Source organism: Ochotona curzoniae, unplaced genomic scaffold, assembly GCF_017591425.1.
Source record: "Ochotona curzoniae isolate NIBS_2020 unplaced genomic scaffold, NIBS_Ocur_1.0 contig_2688, whole genome shotgun sequence".
NCBI classification, from domain to species: Eukaryota; Metazoa; Chordata; class Mammalia; order Lagomorpha; family Ochotonidae; genus Ochotona; species Ochotona curzoniae.
Window position 1 is genome coordinate 16151772 of NW_024465553.1, and position 23851 is coordinate 16175622.

At 45.2% G+C, this 23851-nt stretch overlaps 1 protein-coding gene across 5 annotated transcripts in view; it reads right to left on the reverse strand.

Annotated features, from left to right (window-relative positions):
- Positions 1–23851, reverse strand: part of GPATCH2L (G-patch domain containing 2 like) — a 41245-nt gene that overhangs the window by 12066 nt on the left and 5328 nt on the right. The window contains exons 3-9 of one of the 5 annotated variants that reach the window (XM_040975257.1): positions 18402–18466; positions 13927–14103; positions 11507–11583; positions 8943–9010; positions 7969–8023; positions 6300–6385; positions 1401–3434 (exon numbers count right to left, since the gene is read on the reverse strand). In XM_040975257.1, coding sequence (XP_040831191.1) covers positions 3422–3434; positions 6300–6385; positions 7969–8023; positions 8943–9010; positions 11507–11583; positions 13927–14103; positions 18402–18466 — 541 coding nt within the window. In that variant the 3' untranslated portion in view covers positions 1401–3421. Of the gene's footprint in view, positions 1–1400; positions 3435–6299; positions 6386–7968; positions 8024–8080; positions 8121–8942; positions 9011–11506; positions 11584–13926; positions 14104–18401; positions 18467–23851 lie in introns of those variants that run through there. The other 4 variants (XM_040975254.1, XM_040975255.1, XM_040975256.1 and 1 more) reach the window with 4 other exon arrangements.

A 23851-nucleotide genomic window follows, 5' to 3' on the forward strand; every position in this document is an offset into this window, starting at 1 on the left:
CCATGCATGCTGTGTCCAGCTGGAACCCCAGAAGTGGACGTCGCTGGGGCAGTGGGCACTTGGGACACGAGCTTTTCTGGCAGTACATGTGCTGTGTCAGTGCTTCCCTTGCAGGGTCACATTTTCCCCTTGTAGGAGGGCATTTGCCAACAAAGAATGTGTTGGGGGTGGAGGGGCGGAAGTGGGCATGGGCATTAAAAGCAAAACATGCTTCTGAAACGATTCTTACTCGAGAAAAAGTCACCACATTCCTATCATAGGCGTGAAGGTGAATGCTGAAGATTAGCAATTAATTGAAAGCGCATTCTGTATATCCAGGCACAAACAGGCCGTGTCTACTTTATGTTTTACTGCAGGAAACTAAGATCAGGTGAGCTGTTGCAGCTGCGGTGTTACTTAGGAAACTGGGCAGATCACCATGTCCCTGGGGCAGGAATGTACTTTTAGGGGAAAAAAAATTACTTTGAGAAATACATGCATGTTTAATAGAATGAATGTTGGCATAGAAAAAAAAATTGCTCAAGCGAGTGCTTTGGATTTAGAACAAAGATGTTTACAGTCAGTGGTAAGAAGGGAAGAGAGCCTCCCTCTGCCGGTGGCAAGCTCATTTAAGGAAGAGTTCACCTTCAAAACTCTTATTTTTGAAAGCCATTGAGAAGTTCATCTTTTTTTTTTTTTTGGATGAAATAAAATTTAAGGTGAAAAACAGATCTGCTGTACTTTCTCTTAAGCACATACAAAGAAGTAACATTACAGGGTGGGATGGGGGGGGAATGGATGTTTCTAAAGACCAAAGGTCAGGTCTGTCAAATATCTCAATTATCCTCCTTAACTACTAATCTAGTCACCTGAATGATTCTAAATGGAAATTGATGGAGGCCTCTGCTGTGTAAAGCACTGCGCTGGATGCGGCTGAGGGTATACACCAGGTGATAGCCGAGGCCCTGTCTCCAGGAGCTCACGCACAGTGGGAGGCGGCTTTGTAAATAAAGAACCAATAACCTGAGACACTGAGCTGTAATCAAAGAAGTCGAGTGCTGAGCTACAATGGGAGCAAGGAAGACATCTAGGGAGACAGAGACCTCTCGCTCGCCTGCATGAGACTCTGTCTTCAGGGCTAACTAACATTTATTAAACTGCCAGGAGGGGAAACATTCTCACACACTTGCACATGGGCAAAGATCCAGGCCTGTGACACTAGCAGCAGGGAGGGAGAGCAAACCACTTCACAATTATCGCAGGAAACAGAGAAGGCTGCCTACCAGGAAGAGATCCTGGCGATTAGACTTATGGCCTTCAGATCTAACCTGCAGCAGCCTATGATGGCCCGCTCACTGTCCCCCGGAAACTCCCTTAATCTACTGCCCTGGGCCAGGCCAATGCAGCCTATCACGAAGCTGCCCTGGCCAGCCACAGGGGCAGAATCATTTCACATCTGTTGGAAAGATGGGCATATTGCAATGGAAAACCAGAGAGAGAAAGAGAATGCTTTCATCATGCCACATAGGCCGAAGATGCCTACAGCTGAGAGCTGCTGTCAACAAGACCCTCCAACAGAGCACAAAAGATCCAAGAACTGTATACTGTACAGTGGGCAGCTCCACCAGGCCCGGGCAGCGCCAGGGGGCTCGGGCACCCCTGTGGACAACATTCCAGCAGAGCCACTTCCCTACACAAGGCAGCAACCAAGGCTGAAGGGCTGAGCAAGGGATGCTGCACTCACAGCACTCCCAACAGACAGAGCACTAACAAAGGTTCTCTCCCCCAAGCCCTGGGGTAAAACCCGAGGCTGTTTATTATGGCTCCAAAGGTCAAAATTAATAGCATGAATTGAGTCTTCTTCTTGTTCTTTGAAACTCCTTGTCAAGTGGCACAGCCAGCTGGGCACATAACTCTGATATGCAGATCACCATGCTTGTGAACAGATAAAATGAATTACAATGAGCCTGGCCCACCACATCTCAACTCTCTAACGGGCAGAAAGGTCTCTCTCTCTCTCTTACCTACACGCTGTCCAAATGCCTCCTCTTACAATCCATTTAAGGCCCTCAAGAATCTGTATGACACCTCTTTAGACAACTCAGAGAACCAACACCAAGTTTGTAAAACTGCAACTATCCTAAGGACAAGTATGCTAGCTACTGCATGCAACATTTACACATCCTGTTTCGTTGCGGTCCCCATTAGTCCAGTAAGAAAGTACAGACAGTTGCATCCTAAAAACAAGGAGAGCAGAGTGCAGCAGTAAAGCTGCCGCCTGGAGGCACACGTCCCACATCAGAGGGTGGTTCAAATCCCAGTTCCACTTCCGACTCCAGCTTCCTGCTTAAGCTCATTCTGGAAGGCTGCCCGGGGCCCTTTCAGATGCAGGGGTGGCCTCATTCTGTTCTCAGTTCCTGGCTTCAGCAGGGCACAGCTCTAACTGGGGAAATCTAGGTGAGAACTCAAAACTTCCAGGAGATACCCAAAAACTACAACTGGTGCAGGTGGTGCGTCACAGAGATGCAGCACCTGGTAAGCTACAGTGCTACAGAGAACAATCTCCCCTTTGCAATCAACGGCTCCCATTTTGGGAAAAACTACCTATAGCACTTTCTCCTTACAAACCTGTGGCTGTGCCCACAACACCACCACTGCTGCTGTCTAAGCACCAATCATACCATCTGCTGTTTGAACAGCAGCAATCTTTAAAACCAGCACCAGGTAGTACTCTGTTAGCAGCAAATCTCAGAATCAGCTATCCAAACAACCAGTACCCACTGACTTGACCTTCATTTGCACCACGTTACACACTAACACTCTTCTTCACTTGTGGAAGGCTCTCCAACACTAAGTCCAGAGTTCTACCATGTGAAAAGCATCACGCACACAATGCCAGGACACAGAGCTCATGTCAGTTATTGGGTGGGAGTCCCTGTTAAGCAAATTACAAAGTACCAGTCATAAAACCATAGAGTTGGGACAATAGTTCTTAACCCTGGCTGCATATTAGTCATGTAGGTAGCTCTAAAATCATGCCAATGCCTGGGTCTCATCCCAGTCCAATTAAGTCAGCATCTCTGGAGGTGGGTCCCGCATGGATATATTTTTAAAGCCTCTTAAGTGATTCCAAAGCATAGCCAAGGTTGAAAACTCCAACACTTGTTTCCAGGAGTGATATTTCTAAATTCCCCCTTCCGTTCCCACTGTACCTGCCATCTGAGCTGTGTTAAAATAATACTTCAATACAGCATTACCTTAAAATGATGATTTATTTATAGCAATGAAGATAATAAACAGCATCCTAATGTCTTGAGGTCATCATTACCCCCCCCAAGGGCCCCAAGGCCCGTGCTGGAAGCCCGGAGGTTGTCCAAGGGCTGTTGGGAGGCAGTTGGGTACTTGGGAGACAGTAATTGGCAGTGTCCAGGCAAGGAGCGGCTCAGCCCTGGAAGCTGAGAGGAGGGAACCTTCAGAGTGCAGCATGATTATCAAACTCTTTGTGCTCTTAAAGGAGAGTAATTATAGGCATGTGAAAAAAGGGAAGCACTCCCCAAGGACCTCTTCCTCACATGCTTCCCAAGAGGCACCAGGGCCATTAAAAATTCCATGATGAAGAGGAAAAACAGCCTGGGAACAGCCAGGAGGCAATACAGCAAATTAATACACCAGCCCTCCTCAGGGAAAGCTGTGATAAAACAGGAAACACTTCTCTCTTCGCAAAATAAAATTATACCACTAATGATAACATAGTCACCACACACACACACACATACACACAAATCGTTCTAATGATGGGTGTGAAATTCCCAATGCTATCCGGATGCTTTGAAAGAAATCTTTTCCTACTACAAATAAAATGGGACAAGAAAAAGATAAAATTTCCATTCAAAACAGTTTTAATGCAGCCAGGCACCTGTCTCTGCCCTTCTACCACTGCCCCCTTACCTGCTCTTCTGCAGACCGGGCTTTGGTTAAATGGTCCACTTGTGGCCATGCCCACTGCCAAGTCTGGGAGTCACCTGGTCCGTCTGCTGCCAGGGAGCAGGACGGTGCCCTCTCCACTGAGCTTTGGCTGGGCAGGGATTGCACAATTTCCAAGGAGTGCGAGGTGGCCCTGGGAACTGTGTTTCACCATTTGCACTTTCTAAAACCCTCACTGACAGTCTCCCAAGGAACAGTGGTGGCCAAACTATGGAATGTGCACCCTCCAAGTAGCAACAGGTGAGGACACACCCTTGATCAACGTAACACATATAAATGATATAAATTTATACTTCAAGGTTAATATGCATAAAATTGAAAACAATTTTAAAATTCAATGGTTAAGAAAATGAATAAATGTTAGTCTAAATGTGCTTCCCCTGCCGCATGGACCATGCTCACACACAGCACACTCTGCTGTCTACCGCTCTGGGAATGCCATTTGGAAGGACAAAGGTGACGTCTAACGGTCCATGTTCTCTTTTCTCTGCTGTCCCAGCAAAGGCCTCAACAACAAGCAAGGCCTGCATACAGCCGAGGGCACCAGAGCACGGCTGAGACTTCCTTACATTTCTGAGTCCAGCACTGGCACCACCAGGTCAGAGTGGAGACATGATGTGGAAAACGAGACACACAAAGAGACAAGGAGCTGCCAGTCAGGCCTGCCACAGGATGAAGCTTTACAAAGAAACCGAAAACCTGATAAAAGCCTGGGCACTGATCTCCCCACAGCACAGCTCTAGGTGGCAAAGGGAAAGGGCAGAGGGCAAGGAAATCCACTTTGAGCACCTCTCACAGTCCTGTGCTACCCGTGGGCTCTCCAGGGAGCATCCACGGTCATTTTCTCATGTAGAAAGACAAAAAGCCAGAACAGTCTTCCTGTAGACCGAAAGCCTGTGTCTGCCAAAAAAGCCTGCGACTGTCTCGCTGAGCCTCTGCCAGGCACTCCTGCTTCCTAACACTGAATCCAACTGGCAGTTTGTGTCGATTATCCCTGCAGAACTGAAGCTTGTTTAGGGTCTAAACAGAGCATGATTCAGGGCAGGAGTCGTGTGCACATAGCAGTGTACACCAGTTCCTGTGTAATACTATTTATGATGGTCTCTCTTTTCACAACATGTTCCCATTGCAATATACCTCTCCAGTAGGAAGAGCAGGGCTCTGTGGAAGTTCTAACTGTATCCATAAAGGAAAAACTTCTGTTTGAAGCCTATATGCCAAATCTGTACACACAGTCGTTTATTAGAAAAAAAAAAAAAAGATTATCACTGGCATCCTGGAAATAAATTCCTTGAGCTACCAGAATCAGATGACCTGGACTGAATTCTAAGCTTCTGGCTTTGCCCTGACCCAGCCCTGGCCACTGTAGCATCTGCGGAGTGAAGCAGCAGATAGAAGACACGTCTCTCTTTTTTCTCTCTTCCCCTTTCAATTAAGTAAAATTAATTAATTACTTCGTTTTTAAAAGCTCTATGGTCCAGCCTATTGGCTGCTGGAAAAAAAAAAAATCCAAATAAACCACAAGCAAATCCATTACAGCCTGTGATGTGGCGTGTGCTGTAAAGGAGGCAAATGGCTAATGAGCATGGCATGCGGAAGTGGCGCCTGCCAGCAGGATGGCTCCAGAGTCCTCCCTGAGGGGCTGGCCCCCCGAGCTGAGCCAAGCAGGAGCTCAAAGATGGTTTCCAGGCAAAGGGAAGGAGAGCAAAGGTCCAGAGGCAGGGAAGGGCTGCTGTTTTTGAAGAAGAAAACGGGGCTCCCTGGTGCAGCTGGACCTCTCCCCCAGAGAGGGGGAAGCATTGTATAAAAGGAGGCTGGGCATGTAGGCAGAAGTCAGATTATGCAGGGTTCTGCAGGTCATGGAGAGGAACATTAATAATGTTCTTTGAAGCTGGAGCTTTGAGCCGCAGAAATAATATGAAATATGAGCCAGAAGTTAGGTCAGTCATATTAGCCATGGGAAAGACACTTTACTACTTGGTCTCTGTCTCTGCATCTATAAAACACCTCAAAAAGCTGCTGTAAGGAGCTTTATAACTTGAGGTATTATTCAAAAGGAACATAGTATTATTGTTCAAGAAAATAGCAGCCACTTGGGGAAGGCATCTGATATAGGGATTAAGACACCTGGTATACCCACATCCCATATCATAGTGCCGGATTCAAGTTCTAGAGACATTCCAGATTCTAGATTCCTGTTAATGGGCACCACATGTAGAGCAGTGGGTTCTAACTCGAGCAGACGACTCTGCTCTCTCACTAGTCTCTCTCTTTTGAATTAAAAAAAAAAAGAATTTTTTTAGGAAAGAAAGTAACAATCTCCAGAAGACAGTTACCTGGCAGAGCAGTGTGCTGGTGAGCATCTTCGGTGAGAAGCATCAGCAAGAACATCCAGTGAGTAAAGGGGAGAGAGAGGGTTGCACTGTAGGAGTAAACAGGACAACGGAAGTGAGGTGCTTCTGCAACCTGCTCTCCTACCTGACTACATCCGACAGCCAGACTCCTGCCATACCACAAACAGACACCACCGAAGCAAGGTGCCCCGGAATGTACATATCAGATCTAGCACACCTTGGGGGAAAAAAAGACTGCCCCTTGTTAAAGAATAATTTTCAAAAACTTCTGCTATACAGTAATCCCTTAACCTTAAGCGACCGAGTAGGAACTTAAGTCTGCTAGGTACCAAGTTAGCCCCTGCACTCTTAAGCACAGTGGAAAGATAACTAAGAATAGAATAACTAACTCTGAGTTGCAGTCTATCACTGCAGTCTATCACTGAATTGCCACCTGTATTAAAAATTACATAAACTCATTGAGCTTTACTGGAAAGTCTAGTTATTGCCGTTGAACTTGCTTTACAGGCTGCTGTAAAGGCTAACTGAAATCACTGCTTTAAAGCAACTTCAGTATCTCATTTGTAAAACATCTACTGACCTCAAAAGATGGCTGTGAGGATCAAATGGGAGCCTGCAGATGAAAGCCTCTCACTTCATGTTTGTGAGCTGTCTTTGGACTTTAAGTCCGTAAGTTAATACGGACTTAGTTTTGAATGGTAGCTTCAAAAGGACTTTAAAAGAATACAAACTAAGTAACTCTTTCATCTGCCACAAGAGGTTCCAGACCTAGGTCTACCAGCTGCACGGCTCTGGGCAAGCAGTTTCAGTCTTGTGGCTCCCCAGTTCCTCGTTTCTAGGGAGCAGTTCTGGACCAAGCAGTCTCCACAGGTGCCAACATGGCCAGTGCTCTGGCTTTCAGTTCCCCAAACTGCAGACACTCACACACCACCTTCAGGACGTTTTCCTACCTATCACCTTCTGGTTACTTAGTATTTTCCTTAAGATCAATTATTTTTATTCAGCTTTATCTTCACCATGCTTCCATAAAATGTGTTTTATATATATATATTTTAAATTCTGTCATTGTATAAAGCTTAAAATCCAATTTGTAATTATGCAGACCACTCAGAATCATCCCATCAATCCACCCCAGTTGTATCTTCCACGAAACAATAACTTCACAATCAAAGCACCAAGCCCAAATGACTTACCAACTCGGTAAGAAAAGTTTCAAAATAAAATTGCTAAGTAAAAGGAAGGCTGAGAATTTTCCCCTGTCAGTCTTCATCAACATGACAAAGACAAAGCAACCCTCAGCTCAAATATGAAAAAGTTCAACTACAATCCCTCCACAAAGGCCTAAGTATGCTGGGGCCCCGCCCAGGGAGGTCAGGGAGAAGGCAGGGTTCTAGGGCTCACTGAACCCCACCTCACACCCAAATGGGCAGACCTCCCCAGCACTCTCATCAGCTCAGGACTCTGGCGCTGAACTCATTCAAAGCAGACAGAACCATCCTGCTTTCTAATGGCAAGATGCAAGGCATAAACAGGGGTTCTGTGTTCAGTAAGAAATTGACCACAGCTGAACCACAAATGAGGGCATGAAATACCATTCTTATCAGTGACACCTCCAACATGTGAGTACAGGGGAGGGAAGAGAGAACCTTACCTCCTGGGCACAAGCAGAAATGAGCGGGGAATCAGAAGCCAAGGCTTTGTTCTTTCTGAAGAAAAGGAAACCAAGTGATAAAAATAAAGATAACAAAGAAAGGCCATCTTACCTGGTTGCGTTCTCTTTTCCCAGCTGATGGCAGCCAGAAACTAAAGAGAGGGGAAGAACAACAGTAAAGGAAACAGTGAAAGAAGTGGCAGGAAAACTAGACAGTGGCCAAAGAAATAAAATCTAAGCAAGGACAAAAAAAAAAAAGAAAGAAATGGAAAAAAGATTCAATTGGGGAAGAAAAGAATAACCAGGTGAGTGTTTTTGCTAAAAATAACTTTTCAAAGGAAAAGCCTTGCACGGAATACGCAACTCCAAGCAGAGTCAGCATTGTATACACCAGCAGCAAGTCTCAGCTGCTCCACTTCTGATCAGCCTCCTGCTAATGGCCTGGGAAAGCAGCAGAGGATGGCCCAAGTCCTTGGACCTCTGCACCAATGTGGGAGACCTGGAAGAAGCTCTTGGCTCCCAATTTTAGACCTTCTCAATTCTGCCCATATAGGGCACAAACTAGTAGATGGAAGATCTCTCTCTCTCTCCATCTTCCTCGCTCTCTATAACCCTTTCAACTAAAACCCAATAAATCTTCAAAACATTTTTCAAAAAAACAAACAAAAAGGCAATCACTTGCTTATTAAAAAGAGAGAGAGAGAAAAGAGAGCTTAAAATACAACAACCATGTTGGAAACTGAACCTACAAAATTCAAAAATTAATGAATCAACCAACCAATGAATAAGGTAGAGCTAGGAAAGCCTAACCACTGACTCACTGTCCCAGTCTGAGTGTGTTAACCACATGAACTGTTAGATACTACAACACTGAAGCCTGATTTCTAAGCTGCTTCCTGACCCTCCACCTCTTCTCTACCCCAGAATGGCACAGGCTGGGAGAGCTCCCACCCACACCCACCACACACACTTACTCTTTCTGCCGGGGGTCTCTAATGATACGGCTTATCCTCTCCGTACCCAAAGGGCTCATGCTGGTCTCCTACAAAGACAAGGAGAGGCTGAGCCAGCCACAGACACGGACACACACACACTACATCATCAAGCTCACACTTGCCCTCACCTGCACCTGCCACAACACCCTACGGGCACAGCTCAAACACCAATCTTCAAGTCCAGCAGAAGCTACATTTTTAAAAATGAGAATCTATATTTAGAATGCTACATGTTATTTTGTCTTTGGGGATCCAAAAACATCATTATAAACCCTGTTACTATATATGACATTTTAATTTAGTAATATCTCCTGGAGTACTGAAGTACATAGGAGAAAAACTTATCCAGAAAACCCCACAGCGGCCTACTTTTCACAGGCCAGCATACCGAGCTCCCACTGCCAAAGACCATAGCTATGGAGTCTTCATTACTGGGACATCCAGACATTTTCACTGGTAAAGCCAAAACACCTGCTAATAAACTAAGACAAACCAAAATATATTTATGACTTACTGAAATTGTCACTTTGCATTCTGTTCCTTCAACACCATCTCTCAATGTCAAAACTAATTTGTATTAACTGACTTAAATTTCGGGATTTTAATGTGAAAATTAATCCATAAGAATAACAGCAAGCATTCAGACACTGTTTCTCGTCCCCTCTCAAACCTGGAAAATGACAGAAAGCACTCATCCTTCATCTGACTTGAGGGTATTTATCTACGAATCTGTCACAGACCTTGGAACGCACAGCACAGCACACACAAGGGAGAGTTAACTCTCACGCAAGTCAGTGTGCAGATGAAGGAATCTAAGTCACAGGTGCCAATGTCAAGAATGCCAGGGCTGTAATTCAGGTGTGGGCAAATGCTATTATCTGCACTCATCTACACATACTGACCTAAACATCAGCACACATGCTTTAGCAGGACAATTAGCTGCAGACAAAATTAATCTGAGGTCAGATTCTGGGTAGGTGGAGCTAGATGAGAAGGTGGCACAAGTGCGTTCTTCATCCCTTCTGGCTGTGCCTCCTGCTCACAGATGCGGGCTGGCTAAGGGGGCCAAGGGAAAAGATGGGTGAAAAATGAGCTATTTGTTACAGCTGGAAAATTATTAACTTAAAGTGCCGTAATGTGTAAATTTACAGTTTATTACTGTGTAAATTACAAGCAGTACTTTGTGTAATTAGCAGTTCGCTGGCAGGGAGCTGTGAATGAAACTCATTATTTATGATTACAATTTAGAGAAAGGGACGAGAGATGGGGGGGGAATAGAGGGGGATCAACAGTGACCTCTGCTAGAAATGACAAATATCCCTTTAAGGTGATGAAGATGAATTAAACAAGTAAATATTATCCTATTCATTTGAAATCATTAGAGGCGCGTCCAATGGGTCTTAGCTCCCTTCCAGGCTAGCTAAAGGAATGCTTCAAGATGAAATGACTCACTTCCACGGAAATGGGGGGCTCTTATTGCTGGAAGGGAATGGGGCATGTGGAAGGAAAGCGTTTTTTTCCTGCCTAACCAACGGATTCTTCTTCCAACCTCCTGCCTCCCTCCGCCTCAGGGACGCCAAGCCTGCTGGCTGGCCCATGAAGAGCAGGTCCCCCAGAACGGTCAAAGCCGCATTTTACTGGCTGGGAAGAAAAAAATAAGTAAAAGACTGATTCAAGGAATCATTCTTTCGATAATCAAACGTTTTTCCAACTAAAACTTGCATTTGAATTTAATGACAAAAAGAAGAATCTAAGTTCAATTGGAAATAAATATCCTCACCTCTTTCACACCTGAAACTTCAGAAAACGATACCCTGCACAGACGCTAAACAGCAGCACCTTGGGCAAAGCCAGGCCCAAGGTGAGCCAGAATGTTAGACGCCTGGCTTAGCACAGAGCAGGCATGCTAAGGACTCAGGAGCAAACACAGCCGTGCCTGTTACAGCCTCCCCCTTCCTTCCTCTTTGCCCACCACCTTCTCAGAGTTTGCATACATCCCTGGCCTACTCCACTTCTCAATCACAAAGTTATAGTCAAAAGTTTAAAAAAAAAAAAAGCTAACAGAAAAACATTGATGGATTCAGATCTCTGCCACTTCTCTCTGGTAACAGTGGACAGAACTTCTCTGAACTTAGCTCTCCTTAGCTGTCAAAGGGCAACCGGCCCTTTGCTTTAGAGATGTCAGAGGATTAACCAACCTGAGCCACGACTTCAGTCCCAGGCAAAGGCAGAACTAAGTCAACAGCAGCCAATCCTCCTTCAGAGTCACAGAGCAGTGAGAAGTATTTGAAGTATACAGTAAGACTGACCCCAAAGGAAGCAAGTCAGAGATCAGACCCACAGACAGACACAGTGATGCGTCTGTTCTCTCGGAGCCTCTGAGGAAGGCTCATCTCTTAGAGCTGTTCTCACAGCCTCCACAACGTCCCAACTGGCCGCATTCACTGCAGGGAGCCCCACAGCACCTCTGACTGTCCTCAGAGGGCAGGGTCCCAGAGCATGCTTGCTTCCTACACAGCCTGGTAAATCATGAACACCATCACCTTGCCCAGCCGTCTTCGCCCCTTTCTGAGGCAGCGTGCTGCAGCTCCAGGCAGACGATTCAAGCGAGCATGGTATCCTAAAAGACAAGAGAGGCTCAGCTGCAGGAAATCTGTAACTAATCATGTCGCCCTCGGTCCTCCTAAACTGATTTCTAAGCCAGCACCATGAGGCTGGCTGCCGCAGACGTAACATCTTCTGTCTTTGTCACCAGCAGTGCAGTCTCGGGCATGCCACACACCTTGACCTCGGCCTCCCTGTCTATGAAAGACAGATAATCACTTTCTCAGTGCTATCTTACAGAGCTGTTTTGAAGGCCTAATAATGTAGACACTAATTAAGTGAAAACACTTCGCAATGTGAGCAACTACTAAGTTTTAAATTAAATATACTAGTTACTATGTCAAAGGTATTCCAATTCATAAAGCAATGGTGAAAATAGCCTCTCAAGAGGGTATCGGAGGAGACTGATGTGGAGGCACAGTAGGTTAAGCATCCACCTGTGGTGCTAGCATCACATATGGCCACCAGTTCAAGTCCTGGCTGCTCCACCACCCATTTAGCTCCCTGCCTGTGGTCTGGGAAAGTAGAGGAGGATGGATGGCCCAAGTGCTTGGGCCCCTGCACCCATGTAGGAGACCCAGAAGTTTCTGGCTCCCAGCTTTGGACTGGCTCAGCTCCAGCCTTTGCAGCTACTAGAGGAGTGAACGAGCTGACAGAAGAACCTTCTGTTTGTCTCTCCTTCTCTTTGTGTTTCTGCTTTTCCAATAAAAAAATAAATAAATATTTAACAAAAAGGAAAAAAATGCTTTTTTGGCAAAAACAGAGTTACAGGGAGGAGACAGAGAGATCTGCCTTTTCAATAAAAAATAAATAATCTTTAAAAAAACAATTAAGATGGTAACTGAAAGTCAGTGGGAAGATGAAATGAAAATTTCAGTTACTTTCTGCTTACAAAAAAATTTAAACACATGCAACTTTTTCACAATACAAATTCTCCATTAATTTTTTTAAACTTAATTGTTTTTATTGGAAAGGCAGCTTTACAGAGAGGACAGACAAAGAGAAGATCTGTCCTCTGATTCACATCCCAAGTGACCGCAACGGCTGGAGCTAGACCGATCTGAAACTAAGAGCCAGGAGCTTCTGAGACTCCCCACATAGGTGCAGGGTCCCAAGGCTTTGGGCCGTTCTCAACTGTTTTCCCAGGCCACAAGCAGGATGGGAAGCAGGGCCACCGGGATTAGAACCAAGGCCATATGGGATTCTGGTGCACGCAAGATGAAGACTTCAGACACTAGGCCATTGCACTGGGCTCCCTCCATTAACTTTTGTGAGATTCCTTATAACCTCATTTTTCCAGCAGCTACATGTGCTCAACATGTGGAAAGAACAATGGGAAGAATCCACACAAAAATCCTGCCAGTGATGTCATCTCCAGAGTCTGAACTGCAGGCTCTTCTGTTTCTTGCTGTTCTTGCTCACTGTGTATACTATCCATGGTCCATACAGAAGTTTCTGAAATGTCCATTGCAATGTTCAAACAAAGTTACTAAGTAAGCAATATGCTTCAGTCAAGCAGTAGCTTTACCTAAAAAGCAACTGCTTTGAGAAGGCCTAGCAACACCTCCAACCCTGAGAACTCAAACACCACTCTACAGGGCAGGAGTTCACAGCTCCTAAGGTAACTGCTATCACCGAATGCTCAACAGACACCTGCCAACCGACTGACTCGCTGGCCCACAGACACTGGCAATCCCAGAATCCAAAGTGTACAGCGAGAAAAGAAGCCTCACAGACAGTCCTGTTGAATGCCACAGGGCTTCGGTGATGGTTCTGACAGCCAGGAAAGTGTGGACAGTACCAGAGAGCATTCCCCCTTTCCGTGCCCCTGGCCCAGGCTCCCTCCGTCTCGCTTTGCTGCATCATGTGGGAACAAAAGGATCTGTATCTGTGCTAAAGTCTGTAGTAACAGAATCACATTCACAGAATGGGTTAAAGAAGTAGTTTGAGATCACCCATCTAAAACATGCCGTTGTATCTTATATGTGGATGTTTTTGCTGAAATCTGTTCTCTTCCAAAACCTAGGGCTTCAGGCTGCCAGTGAGAGTAGAATAGCCAGCCCAGGGGCCCCAGAGCAGAATGAGCTGCCAGGATGTGACAGCAGGCCTCCGATCTCCTACAGATGGCAGCTGCGAGCTGAGGGCACGCCCTGCCAACTTTCATCCCAAGAGTCTCCATGGCTTGATCCAGGTAGGAATGTCTGATCCTCAAGTTGTGAGACACTCCTCTGAATTTCCTCAAGAAACTTCCCAGACTAGCTCCCCAGTTCTGAGTTAGTGAGTGTGTAGAGATATCAAGGCACCTGCTACAGGCGTATTCTGCTTTCCCCAGGGAAGCACGTCTCGCCCCAGCACTCACCTCTCTGAGTTGGCCGGAAGGGCAAGAGGAACGTGGAATCTGAAAGCTTATCCAATCCGGAATCCATTCTTTCCACTTCAGAACAATGATCAGGAGTCCACTTGGGCAGCAGGTTGGGGACAGTGAATCCTGGCACACATTCTCCTTCATAGAACCAGTCACTCTGCTCATCGTCCCCTACAGCAGCAAAGAAATGCCATCATATGCTGGGATTTTCACATCTCCACAAAAACCAGACAAAAGCAGAACTCCTCGGCACCTTAAAATCCATCAAAGTACAAAAAATACTGTTCCAGCCCTTTTTCTTGATTGACATGATGATAAAAATCAGGACATCAAACTAGCTTCACAGGAAAATCTTACTGTGTTAGACTGGACTGCTTTAATGTAAAAACTAATAAAGCTGTCATTTACTAAGCCCTCCCAACTTACCAGGATTCATGTAAAAACTGGCTATCTTTTACTATATTAATTCCTACTTATTTAAAAAAATAAGTAGGAAAGAGTTATTTGAAAGAGTTACAGAGAGACAAAGACAGAGAGAATTTCCCTTCCACGAAGCCACACCCTAGCTGGCTGACAGCCAGCACCGAGCCAGACGCCAGCCGGGATCTGGGAGCCAGAAGTAGAGCAGGCAGAACTTGAACTGGCACTGGTAGAGCATGCCAGTGCACAGGCAGTGGCTGTATCTGCTGTACTGCACGCCAGTTGCAGACTTCTACTTAGAAGGAGGCAGCTGAAGCCTTGGGAAGTCAAGATCAAGCTGGTAAATGACGAAGCCAGGATGTGAGGCCAAGGCCTGACCAACTCCAAAGCAGGGGTCTTTACACAAAAACAGAGTACCCCCGTCACTTTCTATGGTCTCAATAAACTTTTGGGTTCAAAGCGTCTGTCAATTCAGAATTAGCTCTTCCTGCAAAATGTCTTGCTATATTCACATTTCTCCTAATAGCTGAACAAAGATATACACTCATATTTCATTTCTACCTTGGTATCTTGTTAATGAAGTTAAAAAAAAAAAATCATCTTAACATCAGGAACTCAAGCAACCATGAAAAACCAACCACAGAAATAAAATATAATTCTCCAAGGGTTTCCAAAAGTTATACAATTTGCCCAAGGTCAAATTGTTCATTAATACAAAAGTCACAACTAATCCAATATATCCAGACCCTTGGTTCAAGTTTCTAGTTTCCACTAGTTTATTTCTGCCAACAAGGAATGAGAAACATGGCTTCCTGTCTGCCACCCTCCTTTCAGAATGGCAAAGTAACAGAAATTGCTCCCATGACACCCACAGAGTTTGTATGGGTTCTTTCTCTAACCTTAGGACCCCGAGAAGCTGCTCAAGACCTGCCTCAACCACAGACTTCAGCAACAGTCAGAACCCCCAGGAATATCACAGAAAGGCTCACTGGACCAGAGGAGACCTTGGGAGATCACCCACACAGAGCATGAGCTCTTAAGAATGTTGCCAGGAGGTTGGCATTGTGGCACAGGGGGTAAGCCACTTGCTGCAACACTGGCATCTTTATCAGAGAGCTGGTTTGGGCCCTGGCTGTCCCACTTCTGATCCAGCTTCCTGCCAATGCCTTGGGAAGGCAGCAGCAGATGGTTAAATTACATAGGCAAGTACCACCCAAGTGGAAGACCCAGAAGCAAATTCTGGCTCCTAGCTTCAGCTTGGCTCCAGCTTTTAGCCATTTGGGGAATAAATCAATCTCTCAATCTTTCTTAAATATCCTGCCTTTCAAATATAAAATCTTTAAGAAAAAAATAAAAGAAAAAGACTGCTGCCAGGGAACAGAAGATGCATGGATCAGGCTCCTGACATCGGGTCCCCCAAGCATATGGCGTTAACCAAAATATGTTCCATTGTTTTACAATTTGAGATACTGTATATAAATCTGGAAAGAAAAGCAAGTGTTTTCTCCTTCCCCGAGTTCCTCATTAAGTATTTATGAAGAAACCACTGTATGCCAAGAGATGTCTTAAGTGGTTACAAATGAAGTAGTAATTTCTACATTTGGAAAGCACTACTGGAAAAGACAGGTGCCTACACACAATAACAGAGGTTGAACACAGTACAGGGAGGCCCGAGACATGAGAGCAAGCACTCTCTTGGACTCCCTTCAGGAAAGACACGGTTCAGTGGGATACTCGAGGACATTTTAATGAAGTGGCTATTTACAAAAGTGTACATGACATTACCCTGGAAATCATCAAAAGACAACGACATGGTGGTCAGCAGGGAGTCCTTGCCATTGCTTAATCTGGAGTAGCCCGGAGACAACATTCTCCCAAGACCAGAGAAAGAACCATGGTTACAAGGAAAGACTCACATAGGAGAATGGTCTCTGCAGAGGACCAAAATCATGGCCAATCATCATGCCAACAGCAAGGGCCAGAGGAAGCTACAATGCAGCAGAGGGCATTATTTCCAAATCCTCACTACCTCTCCATGAAAGATTCAACCACACCCTTGGCACGCATCTTCCCCTTCAGGCAGAGCACGCTTCCTTGTCCCACTAACATTAGACCTGATATAAATGACTTCGTAGTATAATAACCTTTAGGAAACATTTTATGATATTTCATAGCACAGCATTAGAAGAAAAACAGTAAACATATTAGTAGGCCTGAATGATACACCTCAGACAGCCAGACTCTGCTGGTGTGGCACAACAGCACAGGATCCTACTAGAACCAGCCTTAAACACACACATACGCACAGAGACAGAGAGACAGAGTCTCTATGTCACCAAATTCCCTCAGAATCAGAAAACAGAAATGTGTTCACAACAATTTCCTGAGGGAAATGATGGAGACACGGCCTGGGACACCCGGGTCCCCATCATTGTGTCCGAGTTCAAGTCCTTCTCATCACCCTGACAAGCAGCAGGCAATACCTCAGGTCACCCTGGTGGGAGACCCAGATCAAACTCCTGGAACCTGACTCGACCTGGCCCTGCCCCAGCTATCACAACACAAAAGGAGTGAACCGAGACAGAAGACCCTTCTCTATCTCTCTGCCTTTTAAAAATATGAAAATAGCTAATAAACCATTAAAACAATTTTGAGTTTTGTTACCCAGGAAAAGATTTAAGGAAAAAAAAAAAAAAAACTCCATGAAATTGGAAAGCTCAACAACTCCTTGGGGGTAAAAGGTTCTCCATGCCAACAACACGAACTTAAAAGGGCAGGGGTTAGCCTGGGCATCTAGGCCCTGGGTCAGATGCCTCGCTCCCACACTGGAGCACACGACATTATTCCCAGCTCAGACTCCTGCCTCTAACCTTCTGCTGATGCACATCCTAAGAGGCAGTGGTGACATACAAGGAATTGGCTTTCTGCCACTCACATGGTAGCTTCAGGTGGTAGTTCCAGCTTCACCCCCAGCTGAAGGCCACATGGGCATTTGGGGAGTGAACACCTCAGGTTTGGGGTGCCTCCCAGATTCGACCTAAACAGCCAGCCACTGCTCTTCTTTCTGTCTGCTCAACACTGAACACTAGAGGTCAGTTACTGGATTTCAGATCTGGAACAAACTTCGGAGATCCACAAATCTAGATTAAGAAAACTACATTCCAAAGAGACTACCTGAAATTCACCAGTACACAAGTAACATGTTCTCAATTAAGCAAGAATAGAGGACAGGAATCTTGCTCTTAAACCAAGTCCAAGGTCCTAAATATTGCTGAGGGAGACAACTGAAGATTTAGTAACCAGCAGTTGCTAGACTTATTCCCAGTGCTCTATACTCCACTTCTGACCTCTAACTTGAAACAAAAGATTTCTCTGGAACACTATAATCATTTAAAAATAAGGCTGTAAAAATAATTGCTTACCTTATATTAAAAGCAAGAATGTCTTAACATCCCAAAGAGAACAAAATGTAAAGTTACTTCTTAGTTGTGATAAATAGGACCCTCCCAAGTACTGGCCTCAAACACCCTAACCTCCGAGACCAGTGGTTCTCAAAGTCTGATGTTCGCAGAGTGGCTTCTTGTGCGAGCTAATCCTCTGCCTGCAGCACCAGCATCCCATCTGGGCACTGCTTCTAGTCCCAGCTGCTCTACTTTGGCTCCTGTTCCCTGCTAACTGCCTGGCAAAGCAGTAGAAGATGACCTAAGGTCTTAGGCTCCCATGCAGAAACTTGGAAAAAGTTCCTGGCTTCGGATTGGCTCAGTTCTGACCCTTGCGACCACTGGGGAGTGAACCAACAGATGAGAAAATCTCTCTCTGTCTCCTCTTCTCTCTGTAAATCTTATAAACAGGTCTTAAAAAACAGAAAAGATTGCAGGAGCCAACTCCATTTGATTTCTAGAGTTCAAGAATGTGCAGTTTTCCTTTTCCAGGGGGACCTTGCATATCCTCAGGTTTGGGAACCGCTGTTACGGACAACTGCCAGGTTCGTGGTGTCACTGCAACCTCCCCCTGACCTGCAGCCGTGACCAGCGCTGGGCCAGCATTACCTTGTCGTCCTTCATCGTTGGTGAACAGCCCGGCGTCGCTGCTGCTACACACACTGCTGGTTTCACTGAAAAAAGAGGACAACACAGGAGAGCTCATCAGCTCCAGTCAGACACAGAGTGCTACACGCGTACACGGCTTCCTAATGGGAAAATCGCAAGCTTCTTTAATCTCACTTCTTCCCATTAGCCAATCAGAGTGAAACCACTCTCAACACCAAACAAAACAAAATACAGAAGTCAGGAGAATTCTAAAACGTTTACTTACATTTCAAAGTATTTTATTTTGTATTTATTTTTACTTATATGTATTTTGTATTTGAGAAGCAAAATACAAAGGCAGCAAATTCCCACCTGCTGGTTCACTCCCCAGATGCCTGCCCTGACACAGTGCCAGGCTGGAGCCAGGAGACAGGAACTCAGTCGGGGTCTCCTACAAGGAGTGATACTTGAGCCAGTACCTGCTATCCCCAAGGGGGCACATTAGCAGGAAGCGGGAGTGGAGAGTGTAGGAGCCAGGACTCGAACCCAGGCACTCAGGTGTCTTACCTGTGAGGTTGAAAGCCGACTCTCAAAGTACTTTTAAAATATCTCTATGTTAGTTCAGCATTAGAACATAATTTATGAAACATAACCTCAATCTGGTTTAGTAAAGAACACAAATTTACAAGACTACCAATCAACTTAATTTTTATATGTGCTATCAGTTTCAGATGAAGCTTTCCAGCTTTACAACATCCAACATTCTCAAGATTTTCCTCCTGCAAAACAAAAAATCCACAATCTAGGGTCCTTGTTTGCACGGGACCCACATGCCATGGTCCAGGGCCTGGCTGGAGTTGCCACTCTCCACTGCCATCCAGCCTCCTTCTGATGTACTCTCTGGAACACAGCAGATGGACGCCCAAGCACTTGTGTCCCTGTCCCCCACACAGGAGATATGTGGGATCTGGACAAAGTTCCAGGCTCCTGGTTTCAACCTGGCTTGGATATGGCCATTTCGGTCACTACAGGAACCATTGGTTCACGTTCTGGCTGCGCCACTTTTGATCCAATTCCCTGCTAATTCATCGCAAATGAAAGTGACAAAGCAGAGCCCACCCAGAGAGCAGAGAGGGACACCTTGCCAGAGGGCACCAAGGCCTCCCACCTGTGCCTCCAGAGGCACCCTGGACCGCCTGCCCCTCTATACTCTGCCAACGTTTAGTCCAGAAAGAGCCTGTACACACATCATCTGGGATTACTTCCACAGGTGTTTCAGAGAAAAATACTTTAATCTTACAAATAATTATTCATGATTCTCCCCCAAAACCAATCTCAACACTGAGAAAATCATCCCATTTTAGAAGCGAGAAAATATTCCTATGAGAGTAATCGTATTTTCAATACATCATACTTCTCTCTCATCATCTTTCACTAAAAAATAATTCACACTTGATTCAGCAGCATATCCACCATTTTAAATAAGGCACAAACAAAATGAAATCCTGAATTTGGGATCACCAATTGAATTATCTAATTATCCTAATAATGTGAGAAAAGCCAATGAGTACATTCAGCTGAAATCATTGTGTGAAGTCAGCTTAAACGGCGGTTCTAAATGCTGACCCTCAAAAACTTTATCTTGAAGATTTTCAAATGCACAAAAAGCTGAAATTTGACATAACAGTTAACACACTGCGTCACTTGGATTCAACAAGTAATATTTTTGCTTTCTTTGTTTTCTTACGCAGCCATCCATTCTACCTTCCCACCACAGCTTTCGGGTGAACCTGAGACTGCCGGACGCCATGAGTGGGCGTGGCAGCTGCTCACTGACGGGCATCACCAAGCGGACCACGCTCAGCAAGGCACAGCAGAGCCTCTTCTCTACTGCCACAGTTCCAAGACACCCACTGGCAGCTGCACCTGGTAAACCTTGGTCCTGACGTGAAAGTGCTTTCATCTGAAATCTCTGTGCAAGTTCTAGGAATGCACCGTTCGCCCTTGTGAGGAGTCATCGCAGGTTATCATTTTCATTTTAACAAACACGGCGCTTTAACACTGCAGTACTTTCATTCACGTTAAGTTCTCTAAATCTGAATCCCATCCTTTTTGGAAAAGGCAAATGAAGTAAAAACCCAGTTTCACTCCCAGAAATATCAACAGCAGTATTTTCAGCTGGGGCAATTTTGAATCCCCCATCCTGAGTCATTTCACAGTATTTGGAGACTTTTTTTTAAAGATTTATGTTTGAGCCCAGCACAGTAGCCTAGTGGCTAAAGTCCTCACCTTGCACACACTGGGATCCCATATGGCCAACGGTTCTAATCCCAGCAGCCCTGCTTCCCATCCAGCTCCCTGCTTGTGGCCTGGGAAAGCAGTCGAGGATGGCCCAAAGCCTTGGGACCTTGCACCCATGTGGGAGACCCAGAAGAACTTCCTGGCTCCTGGCTATGGATTGGCTCAACTCCATCTGTTGCAGTCACTTGGGGAGTGAAGATCTTCTGTCTCTCCTCCTCTCTGTACATCTGACTTTGCAATAAAAGCAAATAAATCTTTAAAAAATATTTTGAATTCCATGCAGTTTTTAAAAATAGGCATTTTTCATGAACTTTCTATAGTCTCTCCATATGTATGGATTTCAAAAATTTCAAAATAATCAGCAGAGGAAAGACCTTCCTCCATGTCTCTCCTCCTCTCCTTATATCTGACTTTGTAATAAAAATAAATAAATCTTTAATAAATAAATAAATCTTTAAAAAAAATCAGAGTGAGAGAGAGAGAGGGAGAGGAAAAAATGAACAGAGATCTTTCATCTGTTGACTCACTGCCCACTGGGCTACAATGGTCTAACCTGTGCCAGGTCAGGAACTCCATCTGGCCCTCCCAGTGGGTGGCAGGGATCCACGCACTTGGGCCATCTTCCACTGCTTTCCAGGTGCACTAGCTGGGAGCTGGATCTGAAGCAGAGCAGTAGGGATTTGAACTGGTGCCCATTTGGGATGCCAGAGTCACAACTGGAAGGTTCCCTGACTGAGCCAAAACGCCGGCTCCTAATTCACTGCCTTCTCCAGACCTTCCTCTGGAGCCACAGAGAACAGCCCCGACAGTTCTTTCAAGGAACACCAAAGTATCCAGCCGCTTCTCAAATGGTCTTATCTGGCCATTTCTCCTAAGAGCACACTAGCGGAACTTTGAATAAACCTTGGTACAGCAAGCTAACTGGTCAATACGGTCCAGGGCAATCCCACCTACTGCAACACTGGCAGACACTTGCTGGGTCAGGATCCCCACCACATATATTTTCTCCATAGCTCCAGTTACCTCTGATTAATGACCTCCACTTGCAAAGGAGGCTACTTACCTTAACCATGAAATAATGAAGGCTATTGATCCAACAAGCTAGTGCTAGGAAGGGTTATTGATCACCCAATCTTTGGATAAAATGGTCCTCATTTAGCAATTTCACTGTCGCAAATACCTGGAGCAAAGCACACTCATAGTGAAGGAGTCTGGGGGAGTTCAAGTGAGAGGTGATGGACAGAGATCTCGGCTTGCCACCATTTATTCTTTTTTTTTTTTTTTTTTTTTTTTTTTTTTTTTTTTTAGATTTGCCACCATTTATTCTTGCTCCTGAGCTATTGTCTGTGTCAGAAGGGATATTGATTTTCTATAAAAATAAGAAAACAAGAGGCACCACAGGGCCGCAGAAGGTCAGCATGGACTGGCGGGGGGTGGGGGGGCCCTTAGCACTCTATCTCTGTCACTTGCCTTCCGACAGAAGGGAACATGTTCTCTCCTGTGAGATCAGCTGCTAATACATCACTTGAGGAAGGCTCCTGAGTGTGACTGCAGGCCCTCACCCAACCAATTCACTTAGGAAAGGAAAAAAGCCAAACCGCATATTCAAAGGGACAAATGATGTGTTAGCAAAATTAGGCTTATGGTCATCTCATTCACAGCTGCCATGCAATCTGAATCAAAATCAACAGAAAGCAATTTTACCAAGAGCTGCTCCGTTTTAGGATATCCACAAGCAGGCACACACAAGGCGAACAAAATAACAACTTGATTTTTATATAGGCATTTAAAAACTCTTGTTTCATAGCCACTCTCAGTCTCTCATAATTCAGGGAGAATTGTTGGTGTAGAGCTGAAGGAAGAAGAGAAATGCCGGCTGAGCTTAAAGCAACTGCACACTTTCTCAAGCAAGAAATAAATTTAAGAAAATTAGAAATAAAGCTGACATGCATATTTTTCAACCTAGAATATCTAGTATTGCTTTAGAAAAAAATAAAAATGTATCCACTGACTAGGCTGAGTTGAGCTTCAAGATTAATTTCATTTTAATAATTTTACAGGATGGATCCCTGCTCCAATACCTCTTGCTAACACTGTATTTCATTTAAGGCAGTACAACACCTAAATCACAAACCAAGACCAACTTACATTCTGATGTCAGCCCTGTTTATAAGGAATGTTTAGCAAGTTGACATCAACTTACAAACTAACAGACTAGGGTTTGTCCTTTGGTACAGCAGTTAAAATGCCTGTTGGGGGCCTGGGCTGTGGCCTAGCAGCTAAAGTCCCCGTCCCGAATGCGCCAGAATCTCATATGGGCACTGGTTCTAATCCCAGCAGCTCCACTTCTCATCCAGCTCCCTGCTTGTGGCCTGGGAAGGTAGTGGAGGACAGCCCAAAGCCTTGGGACCCTGCACCTGTGTGGGAAACCTGGAGGAACTTCCTGGCTCCTGGCTTCAGACTGGTACAGCACCAGCCATTGTGGTCACTTGGGGAGTGAATCAGATCTTCCTCTCTGTCTCTCCTCCTCTCTGTACATCTGACTTTTTCAAATAAAATAAATATTAAGAGAAAAAAAAAAAGATGCCTCTTGGGATGCCCCTATCCCCTGTCAGTAGCCTCAGTTCAAGCGTTTGCTCTTCTTCCTATGCCTTCCTGTTAAGATGCGCTCTGCCAGGCAGCACGTGACAGCCACTGGATTGATCCCTGCCTCCTCGGCATCTGGGGAATAAACAGCCAATGGGAGCGCTCTCTTGCTCTCTCTCTTCCCCCTCTCTCTCCTCCTCTGCCCCTCAAATAATATGCAAACAGCAAGTAAGAATCATCCTGTGCACCCCGCATAACAGAACTGACTTAAGAAGGAAAAACAAGCACTTGTTCCTAAGCAGTGAAGAATGAAGGCAAGAACTCAGGACTCCTGACAATCAGAAGATTTTAGAAGTATCCCCTACTCCACCCATCACTCCCTCTTGGCTACAAGAATTTTGAAACCATGAACCAGGGAGATAGTGCACACAAAGAACAAGACCTCTTCAAAGACAAGAAGACTAGGAACTTCCAGAGGATTCCTGCCTACTCTGAGGCATCCAGGCTCTCGGATAACTAGGATGTCTGTTATCAGAGCCTGTGACGGATCTAAGTAGCAGGGAACAGGAGAGAGCTCCCTGCTG